General features: G+C 43.3%; 1 protein-coding gene across 1 annotated transcript; it reads left to right on the plus strand.

Annotated features, from left to right (window-relative positions):
- The first annotated feature begins 2792 nt into the window (after positions 1-2792).
- Positions 2793-4659, plus strand: LOC125444078 (olfactory receptor 14A16-like). The gene is made up of 2 exons (XM_048516514.1): positions 2793-2904; positions 3701-4659. Exons 1-2 carry the CDS (start codon positions 2880-2882, stop codon positions 4657-4659), a joined length of 984 nt encoding a protein of 327 aa, XP_048372471.1. The 5' UTR covers positions 2793-2879.
- Positions 4660-11862: the final 7203 nt, after the last annotated feature.

Raw genomic sequence — 11862 nt, forward strand, 5'->3', positions numbered from 1 at the left:
AGTTTTTCTACAAAAACTGGGTTGAATCATCTTCTGCAGATGATTCTGTGTGCACTTCAAATGTAATTGACAGGAAAGATTTGGTTGAATTTTCTGACAGTACTTCAGATGGTGCTGTTAGAGGGCAAATTGGTTAGTCTCCCCTGCTCCACAGTATGTACCTGTAAGGGTTGAAAATATGATGTTGAGTGTTGTGAAATTAAAAGGAAAGGAATTCCTCCCAAACAGGTATCTGCAATGATGAGGAGGGGGGGCTTCAGAGACACCCTTCTTACGTAAGGGGCTTCTTCCTCTCTTGTAAGACCTCTTTTCCTGGCTAAGGTAGCCATAGATGCAACCTAATGATTCCATTGATGACACAAATAATCAATGTCGCCTTTTTGGCACATTGAAAATTGTCTGTCAATATTTCCCTTGGTTTGGTATGTTGTAGTCCTCCAAGACAGCTCTTTACTGGACCCAGTACATGTACTGGCAAAATTCACAATTCCACATACAATTTAGTAGGAAATTAAAATAAGAAATTTAAAGACATTGATCTGGCCCATTTTTATTTCATACTGATGAAATTGTATTTATGATGGGGATATGCATCTATCAGATATGATATGTAATCTATTTTCAACTATCCATTGTCATGTAATAGGTAGGTTTTGACTAGAATCTTGGAAACCCAGATTCAAATCCTTACTCTGCCATCAAACACACTAGGTGACCTTTGGCCAATCATGTATTCTCAGTTTAACCTACCTTGAAAAGTTGCTGAGAATATAAAGTGGAGATAGGAAAACAGTGTAAGTCTGAGCTTCTTTGAACAAAGACACGATATACAACTCAATAATGTTTTGTTACTGTATTTAAAATAAAGATTTTCTTAATTAATGTCTCCATCTTAAACACTCACACACAAACACAGAGTCTTCTATCAAAACCAAGATCGATTGCTACCAATCTTGATCCTCCTTGATCTCAGATTGCAAATGCCTTAGCAGACCAGGTGCTCAGGAGCAGCAGCCGCAGAAGGCCATTGCTTTCACATCCTGCACATGAGCTCCCAAAGGCACCTGGTGGGCCACTGTGAGTAGCAGAGTGCTGGACTAATGGACTCTGGTCTGATCCAGCAGGATGGTTCTTATGTGCTTATGTTCTTAAGAATAGAACTCATAGAAACATACCAAAGGAAGAGACATGAGGTATGTAACGTTTGATGTGTCTGCTCTAACCCTTGAAATAAATGTCTATGAAATAGAAAAATAATCCAAGGTGGAAACAAGGGGCATTACTATTGTTAGATGTTTTCCTTCTGAAGAAGATGGAAGAGGGAAACATGTTGTGTTGGTCTGAGAGACATGCTAGCTCCCACCATTTGATAGTTTGAGGTGTAGCTCAAAGTTGATATGAGGGTTCTGTTATGGGATCATTGTAAACATAAGAATATAAGAAAAAGCCTTGCTGGTTCAGACCAGAGTCCATCTAGTTCAGCACTCTGCTACTCATAGTGACCCACAAGATGCCTTTGGGAGCTCACATGCAGGATGTGAAAGCAATGGCCTTCTGCTGCTGCTGCTGCTCCCAAGCACCTGGTCTGCTAAGGCATTTGCAATCTCAGATCAAGGAGAATCAAGATTGGTAGCCATAGATCGACTTCTCCATAAATCTGTCCAAGCCTCTTTTAAAGCAATCCAGGTTAGTGGCCATCACCACCTTCTGTGGCAGCATATTTCAAACACCAATCACACATTGCGTGAAGAAGTGTTTCCTTTTATTAGTCCTAATTCTTCCTGTGTAGAGTTGTGGGGAAGATCTAAAGTGAAACGTCTCTTTATTTGCAAGAACACCCAAGCAAAGATACCATAGTGCGGTGGGCAACAGTAATGCAAAGATATTGGCCAGAAACCTTTAGTCTAGCATAATCCAAATCAAAGTTACACACTTGTAATTTCATTGAAGTTAGTGAGTTCAGAAGAGTATAACTCATCGCAAGATTGTACTGTTAAGTTTCTGCTCTTAAAGGGAGAAGCAGCTTCTACTGATTCTCTCTTGTTGCAGCATATGTCTAGGGAATATGTTTGGGTCCTCGTATACCACAACATTTCCATACAAGATGTTTGGGTCCTCGTATGTCATCACAACATTTCCGTACAGAATCCTAATATTTTTCTGTAAATGAGAGAGACCATGGAGCTTTAATTCTGTTCCTGTAGCTCATGTTATTTCTTGAAGTTTCTGCTGACCTCATAAACCCCTTTGCACATCCTAGCATATTGATTCTATGCCACTTGGCAGTTGGGTTAGTCATAATGGAAGAAATCTGTAGTAATATGTGTGGGATATTTCTCCCATGACTTTGATCTTATTTCATGTACTCTGACAGAAACATGATGTATTGATTATCAAGTCCAGTTTGTTTGGGAAACAGAAGAAACAATATTGCCCAGGGTAATGTGTTTCAACCTCAGCTTGTAGTTAGGTGAGCTGAACTCTGGGGAATACGTTTCCAAGCTCACAATATAAATTAATCTCTCATTTATACAAACATTTTGATACTGATTACAATGACATTTGGAATGCACATTGTAGCAAATCCCCCAGCAATATCTAAGGAATACCTTAGATGAAAAGATGTATGTATTTAAGCAGCTAGAGATGAAACTGAACCTGACGTTATCAAAGCTCTTACACATTTGATTGTATCCTGTGTTCACGGCGCTGGTATCTTTGCTCTCTATTACATTTTCCTGAACTCTTTTTTTTTTGTGAATTTTGTATTTATAATTCACACTACCCATTGATTTGAGCACATGAGCTTACAGAATGCAGTCGCAAACTTTGAAAAGTGAGCAAGAGTCCAAACGGAAATTGACGCAGGAAATCTCAAAATGAAAAGAAGAAAACTCCTGCAAGGTATTCAATAATTCATAACATTAGAAAAGTAGTAAGTGTCTGTGTTTGCCAAAGTTTCGACTGAATCTTTAAGTATAGAACAAGAGAGTGAGTCAGAGATCAGGAAAGCATCCCCTGCCTCAGTTTCCATTTATGGTTTATTCTGTGTGCATCACATCATTGCACGCATCAGCTGCAGACACGTCAAATGACTTTGTGAGATCGGATGAAGTTGCTTCAATATATAAGCATTAAACATGTACAAGTGTAGGTCAGTGCAATTTAAAATGAGGAGATTTTATTGGAGGGCAGCGAGACATAGAACTTGTTATCTCTCAATTTTGTCCATAGTAAATAATGCCTGATTTTCTCAACAGTTTAGTGCAGGACTGCCAAGCACTTTTAGAGGGCAAATTCAGAACAATCGTCATGTCAAACTGGGGAAGTGAGGTTGATGGAGTGTTTACCTTTCTATCTTAAATGAGGCACAATCTAAGCTTACTTCTCCAATTTTAGAAAGGTTGTCCAATTTTAAAAAGTTTTCCAGGTCAGTCAGAGAAAGCAAGGCTTGACTGGACCCTTTTAGATGAGAAATCCCAAATCTCAAGCCAAATTGCAAAGTTTTGTAAACTCCTAGTTTGCAATTTATTAAAGAGGCTTATGGAAGCTCTGTTTCTAATGGTTTAATATTTTCTGTATTTTTAATGGTCTAATGTATAATATCCATATGGTCTATGTGTACAGCTTGATTGGGATATTATTTCTGTTTGCAGATTAAAGACTGTAACATGAATCTAATTCTAAATGTATCCCACAGGCAGACTGATGCTGGATATTGAGATCACAATGCCCAATCTTACCTCCACATCTGACTTTCTGCTCTTGGAATTCTCTGACATCCGAGATCTACAGATCTTTCACTTCTTTGCTTTCTTCACAGTATACTTAACTGCAGTGAGTGGCAATCTTTTGATCATCCTTGCTGTGGCCCTGGATCCCCATCTGCACAGCCCCATGTACTTCTTTCTCATGAACCTGGCCGTTCTGGACCTTGGCTCAGTTTCTGTCATGGTACCCAAAGCCATGGCCAACTCTCTCCTGAACAGCTGGTCAATTTCTTATTCAGGATGTGTAGCTCAAGTTTTCTTCCTCTTCTTTTTTGTGGGGTCAGATTTTTTCATCTTGACAATAATGGCACATGATCGGTATGTGGCTATCTGCAACCCACTGCAGTATGAGACCATTATGCACAGAGGTGCCTGTGTTCAGATGGCGGTCAGTGCATGGATTGCTGGTATACTCTATGGTGTGTTACACAGTGGAGGAACTTTTAGTATTACCTTCTGTTCCAACATGATTGATCAGTTCTTCTGTGAAGTCCCACAGATTATAAAACTTGCCTGTTCAGACATGTATCTAGTGGAAATTGATATCCTTTTGTTTACCTGTTTCATTGGGCTAGGATGCTTCATCTTCATCGTTGTCACCTATGTGCAGATTTTTGTAGCCGTGCTCAAAATCCCTTCTGTGCATGGTCAGAAAAAGGCCATCTCCACATGCCTTCCCCATCTCACTGTGGTGTCTTTGCTTATGTTTAGTGGAATCTTTGCCTATTTGAGGCCTCACAGTTACTCTTCATCTGACCTGAATGTTCTTTTTGCAATAATTTATGCCGTGGTCCCTCCCTTGTTGAATCCATTCATTTATAGCATGAGAAACAAAGAAATCAAGACTGCATTGTTGAAGCTCTTTGATTTGGGCAATATTCTAAAATAATTACCAGCAAATCTTTTCCTCAAAAATTAGACTCAGTATCCTTCTGCAGAGAATTTGTGTTTGCCTCTCAGGTATAGTACACAGGAAATACAACAGGATATTTTGCATGAATTATTTACAACTAATCTTGCTATTAAATGCTAATTTCTCCCCCTTTGAGTGCTACATGGTTTTTGTTTTACTCTGGTTGATTCTGGAAAGTTACTTCTTCATTTTTCTTCCATTGTTTTCCCAAGCAGTTTTATTTATTTAATGTATTTATTCAATTTATATGCCATTAAAGGTTTTGTATTTGTATTTGTATTTATTCAATTGAATCCCACCCTCCCTGACGGAAGTTGGCCTCAGGGTTGTGTAGAAGCATCATTAAAACAACATGTCTAATACATAAAACACATAGATTGCAAAAATACTGATCTCATTTAGAACTCAAGATGTCAGAAAAGCTACTTCTAAAAGCTACCCGACCCAGCTTTGACATAAGTTTCATTCAGAACTGTCAAAGCATGGGTTAATTCAATGGGGAGGGAGGGTTATGCAGAGAAACAGAATGTCTAATAAGCAGGCTGCAGAGGACTTTGGGGCGCACTATTGGTCTCACTCAAAAGCCTGGTGATACATCTCTGTCTTACAGATCTTGCGAAACTATTGAAGATCCCACAGGGCCCTGGTTTCTGCTGACAGAGAGTTCTACCAGCTGGTGCCAGGGTGGAAAGTACCCTGGCTCTAGTCGAGGCCAATCTTACATTCCTGGGGCCAGGGACAACAACAATGCTGTTGTTGCTGTTGTTGCTTTTAATCCATTTTCAAGCCACATCCTTGTGGTGTCACCCAACCTTCTCTTCAGGCATTTCATCCTCCCCCTTCCCCCATCATCCATTTTCATAAAGGGTTTGGGTTTTCCCCCCTCCTTTCATATCAAACTAGTTATGTCACGTTGAGACAGAGATAAGAAGCAAGAGGCAATCAGACCAACTTTGTCAGTTCCTCATAGAAGCTGTGATATTAATGTTCAGGCACCTACAAAGAAGCAGGAGCAATTAGGTGAGGTTGCTGTTATGCATCACAGATAACATCCCATCACCATTAGGAATAATACATTTTCATAAATAGCATGTGGGATAAATGTAACTGAAGAGACAAGGTAGGGGGAATGATGGGGGAAATGAAAGCGTGCAGAATGATTTCAAAGAAGTGACAAGTAACAAGGTATGCCCACTGGGAAAATATGTGGGAAGTGATGGATACTGAAAAAGGCCTAGGTTGAATTCTTGAAGTACTTCCAAAGGTGCTGACAGAGGTAAAAGTATTTAGTTTCCTGTTCTCCCCAGAATGCACCTGTGAGGGTTGAAAATATGGTGCTGAGTGTTTGGGCTTTCACAAGGGCCGTTTCCGCACGGGCGGAATATGGCGGCCTGGGGACGGCAAAAACGCCGTTCCCAGGCCGCCATTCGCACAGGGGGCGCAGCTGCATCGCAGCCGCGCCACCCTTGAGCCGCCCTCGCGCCGCGAAGCCAGAGTTTCCCCAGAGCTCTCGGAAGAGCTCTTTTGGGGGAAATGCCGCCTTGAAGCCGCTGCCGAGCGAACGGCAGCAACTTCGAGACACCTCTCAATTCTCCTCGCACTGGCATTTACCTTGAACCTCGGCCTTCCAGTGCGTCGCCGGTGTCTGGACACGCTTCTTCCTGCCCTCTGGGCGCCGCTGGGAGCAGGCGCTTAGGGTTAGGGCATGTCCCCAGGCCTCGGTGATGTGCCGGAGGCCCGGGGACATGCCGGGTCGGCCGGGTGCCAGCGCTCTGAGGCGCCGGCTGCCCGGCTCTTTCCAAGACCATCCGTGCGGATGGTCCCAGCGTCGTTGGGTCGGCGCGAAATGCGCTGACCTAGCTGCTTCCGCCTCCGTGCAGAAACGGCCAAGGAATGTTGCCCATCCTGAACAGGTAACTGCAAGTGAGGCAGAGAGAGACAGGAGAAACACTGTTCCTTATTTGTGTTGCCATTGGAGCTTCTGATTCTCTTGGAAGGCTTATTGCGCTGGCATAAAGAAGATACAGGTCCATTCTAACAATACCATTTATGATATAGGCAGTTATCTCACTTTTCCTACCACAATCAAAATCATTATTCCGCAGTTCCCTAAGTTTGCCATTTTGCAGTCCTCTAAGATATCATTAAATGGGATTCAGTACACATCTTGGGAAAAGTCACAAATCCATCTGCAACTTCATAGGAAATTAAAGAACGAATTTAAAATACATTGATCAGGACCTATTGTATTTCATCCTGATCAAATTCTAACATGTTCATAGAGATATATCTTTCAATCGGATACAATACGCAGTGGGGTAAAAGGTTAAGAGCTCATGTATCTAACCTGGAGGAACCGGGTTTGATTCCCAGCTCTGCCGCCTGAGCTGTGGAGGCTTATGTGGGGAATTCAGATCAGCCTGTACATTCTCACACACGCCAGGTGGTGACCTTGGGCTAGTCACAGCTTCTTGGAGCTCTCTCAGCCCCACCTACCTCACAGGGTGTTTGTTGTGAGGGGGGAAGGGCAAGGAAATTGTAAGCCACTTTGAGAAAGGGGGAATATAAATCCAAACTCCTCCTCCTCCTCCTCCTCCTCCTCCTCCTCCTCCTCCTCCTCCTCCTCCTCTTCTTCTTCTTCTTCTTCTTCTTCTTCTTCTTCTTCTTCTTCTTCTTCTTCTTCTTCTTCTTCTTCTTCTTCTTCTTCTTCTTCTTCTTCTATTTTTCATTGTCATGTAATTGGTAGGAATTCAAACTAGGATCTTGGAGGCCTGGGTTCAAATCCTTGTTCTGCCATGAAGCACACTAGATGACATTAGGCCAGTCACTCTTTCTCAGCTTAACCTACCTCACAGCGTGGCTGAGAAGATAGTGGAGGAAGGAAAAACAGTGTATATAGCCTGAGCTTCCTGGACTAGAGGCAGGATAGAAATGTACTAAAGTAACTAAACAATGTAATACAAACCAATAATGCACAGTCCTCTGTCAAATGCCAAGAGAAATCATAGATATTTACAAGAGGAAGAGACAGGGTATATTATAATCTTAGTGTTGTCTTCATGATCTTTCTCACAGCTACTTCACTGTCAAACGAGTGTTGAACTCAAACAGGTAATCATTTCTGTTCTGTGGTAAAAGTCATGAAAGTCTACTGCAATTGTCCAATATCTTAGGTGGGAAATAGTTGTTGCAAATTAAAGAAAAATATATAGCTTTGCCAAGGAATTATATACAAAAAGGGTGTGGTGAATCTGCACAAATGACCTCTTGCACAAGAAACAAACAAAAATGGTGGGACATATTTTAATGCTAGATATATGAAGGATTTGGCTTGGGGTACAAATTTACCTGGGATGGAGGATGACATGAGTTGCCTCAAGCTTGTCAGCTCTCAGAAGCTAAGCTGGGTAAGTACTTGGAAGATCATGAATGAAGCCTGTTCAGAAGAAGGCAATGGCAAATCATCTCTGCTTCTTCATTACCTTGAAAGCTGCTTGCTGAAGCTGCCACACAGCTGCTACTTGAAGGTTACACACTTGAAGGCTGTACATGAATTGTACACATAGACACACAAATGAGCCCCATGCGGTATGTATTTCTTTTAAGTTGACTTGAGTGTTAAAAGCTGAAAACATTGTTAGGTGATAGCTAGGGTTGGAGATTCGGCCAGTCCAAATCCGAATTTTTACCGAATCTGCACTGATTCGGACGGATTCGGACGAGGAGGGGCCGAATCTGAACTGTCCGAATCCTAACAGATCCGAATCCATGGGATTCGGATCACCAGCCGAATTGCGTTTTTATTTTTTTGGGGTTTTTTTCACGTTTCGGGCCTGCAGGGGGCGCATTTTTAAACATATCAGCACTGAAATTTCAGGGTATCATCAGGAGACTGGTCCTTATGATACCCTCCAAGTTTCCAGGAGGTTTAGGGGGGCCATAGTTATGGACCCCTGTGTAGTCCCTATCTCCCATTCTTTCCAATGGGAACTAAGGAGATGAGGGCTACCCTTTTGAGGGTCCATAACTTTAAAATTCTCTGAATTAGTCTGCAACTACAAACTTGAGAGGGTATCATCAGGACAGTCTCCCGATAATACACTGAAATATTGGTACCGATGCATCTTTGGTTGTCGTACTTCAGGTAATTCCCCAGAGATTTGCATTAAGATTCTAGGCTTTGCAGTGACTTAGCTGCATTGCTGTCAATAGGGAATTTGGATAGAGGGCTGTGGAGTGCACATTTTTCATGAGGGACCCACAAAACTTTCAGGGTGAGCTTCAGGAGAGTCTCTGGACGACATCTTTCATCCAGGTTTGGGGAACTTTACTCAGGGGGGGCAGTGGGAGATGGACTCCCACCCTTTTGGGTCCCATAGAATTAAAACCCTGAAGCAAAAAAAAATTCCCCAAAACCTGAGGGTGTCATCCAGAGATCTCTTCCTGAAGATAAATTCTGAAAGTTTCGGTGACCATACCTTCAGAAATGCACCCTACAGCCCTCTACTCAAAAAATTCCCCCATTGACAGCAAGGCAATACAGCTAAGTCACTGCAGAACAAAGAATCTTGCTACCTCTTCTGGGGGGTGCCTTAGGGGACGATTTTGAGATGTATCGCACCAAATTATCAGGGTATCACTGTGGTGACTGTCCCTGATGTTGCCCACCAAGTTTGGTGCAGTTTGTCTGTGGTATGGACCCTCAAAGGGGTGCAACCATCCCCCCATTGTTTCCAGTGGTAGCTGATAGGGGAGGAGTTACACTTGAGAGAGTCCATATCTTTTACTGAATCAAACTGCACCAAACTTTGGGGGTACTCACTAGGACAGTCTCCTGATGATACCCTGAAAGTTTATGTCACTAGCTTTGAAAATGTTGGTTTGCGAGCTTCACCGCTCACTCACTCCAGCAGGCTTCATGTGCAGGAGCGGTGAAACATGAAAACCGGAATTTTTAAAGCTAGTGGTAATAAATTTTTTTAGGGTATCATCAGGAGATCCGTCCTGGGATGACAATTCCCAAGTTTGGTGCAGTTTGGTTCAGGGGGGGGCAAAGTTATGGACCCCTCAAAGGGGGGCCTCTATCCCCCATTGTTTGCAATGAGAGCTAAGGATGTTGTGGCCGCCATTTTGAGGGTCCATAACTTTCGCCCCCCTAAACCAAACTGCACTCAAGCTTGGGGGGTGTCATTTAGACAGTCTCCCGATGCATACCCTGATATTTTGGTGTTGATATGTCTCAAAATGCGCCTCTGGTATATAACCCCCCAAAAAATTTGCCCAAGATTCTTTTCTCTGCAGTGACCTCTGCATTGCTGTCAATGGGGGAATTTCTGGTGGAGGGCTGTGGGGTGCACATTTATCAAGGTACAGTCACAAAATGTTCAGGGTATCTTCAGGAGAGTCTTTGGATGACACCATCCAGGTTTGAGGAACTTTGCTTATGGGGGCAGTGGGAGATGGACCCTACTAATAAGAACATAAGAACATAAGAACAAGCCAGCTGGATCAGACCAAAGTCCATCTAGTCCAGATCTCTGCTACTCGCAGTGGCCCACCAGGTGCCTTTGGGAGCTCACATGTAGGATGTGAACGCAATGGCCTTCTGCGGCTGTTGCTCCCGATCACCTGGTCTGTTAAGGCATTTGCAATCTCAGATCAAAGAGGATCAAGATTGGTATGGGGGGGGGGGTGGGGGGGAGAGGGGGGGGTGGGGGGGGGGGGGGGGTGAGAGGGGGACGGTGGGTGGGGGGCGGTGGGGGGGGGGGGGGTGGGGGGGATGTCAACATTTTCTACCCCATGCATAATTTTGTAGACTTCAATCATATCCCCCCTCAGCCGCCTCCTCTCCAAACTAAAGAGTCCCAAACGCTGCAGCCTCTCCTCATAGGGAAGGTGCTCCAGTCCCTCAATCATCCTTGTTGCCCTTCTCTGCACTTTTTCTATCTCCTCAATATCCTTTTTGAGATGCGGCGACCAGAACTGGACACAGTACTCCAAGTGCGGTCGCACCACTGCTTTATATAAGGGCATGACAATCTTTGCAGTTTTATTATCAATTCCTTTTCTAATGATCCCCAGCATAGAGTTTGCCTTTTTCACAGCTGCCATGCATTGAGTTGACATTCCCATGGAACTATCAACTAAGACGCCTAAATCCCTTTCCTGGTCTGTGACTGATAGCACTGACCCCTGTAGCGTGTATGTGAAGTTTGGATTTTTTGCCCCTATGTGCATCACTTTACATTTTGCTACATTGAACTGCATTTGCCATTTCTGAGCCCACTCACCTAATTTATCAAGGTCCGCTTGGAGCTCTTCGCAATCCTTTGTGGTTCTCACCACCCTACATAATTTGGTATCATCTGCAAACTTGGCCACCACGCTACCCACCCCTACTTCCAGGTCATTTATGAATAGGTTAAAGAGCACTGGTCCCAAAACGGATCCTTGGGGGACACCACTCCCGACATCTCTCCATTGTGAGAACTTCCCATTTACACCCACTCTTTGTTTCCTGTTTCTCAACCAGTTTTTAATCCATAGGAGGACTTCCCCTCTTATTCCTTCATTGCTGAGTTTTCTCAACAGTCTCTGGTGAGGAACTTTGTCAAAAGCCTTTTGGAAATCCAAGTAGACAATGTCCACCGGTTCACCCCTGTCCACATGCCTGTTTACACCCTCAAAGAACTCTAGTAAGTTTGTAAGACAGGATTTGCCTCTGCAAAAGCCATGCTGACTCTTTCTCAGCAGGTCTTGCTTTTCTACATGTTTAATAATTTTATCTTTAATGATAGATTCTACTAATTTACCAGGAACAGATGTCAAACTGACTGGCCTGTAATTTCCCGGGTCCCCCCTAGATCCTTTCTTAAAGATTGGTGTGACATTGGCCATCTTCCAGTCTTCAGGGATGGAGCCTGATTTCAGGGATAAGTTGCATATTAAAGTGAGAAGATCAGCAATTTCATGCTTGAGCTCTTTAAGAACTCTTGGGTGAATGCAATCTGGGCCAGGGGATTTGGTAACATTTAGTTTATCAATGGCTGCCAGAACTTCTTCCTTGTCTACCACTATCTTCGCTAGTTCCTCGGATTCGCCTCCTAAGAAGCTTGGTTCAGGTGCAGGAATGTTCCTCACCTCCTCTTGGGTGAAGACAGATGCAAAGAATTCATTCAG

This window comes from Sphaerodactylus townsendi, linkage group LG15 (assembly GCF_021028975.2).
Source record: "Sphaerodactylus townsendi isolate TG3544 linkage group LG15, MPM_Stown_v2.3, whole genome shotgun sequence".
In the NCBI taxonomy this organism is placed as follows: domain Eukaryota; kingdom Metazoa; phylum Chordata; class Lepidosauria; order Squamata; family Sphaerodactylidae; genus Sphaerodactylus; species Sphaerodactylus townsendi.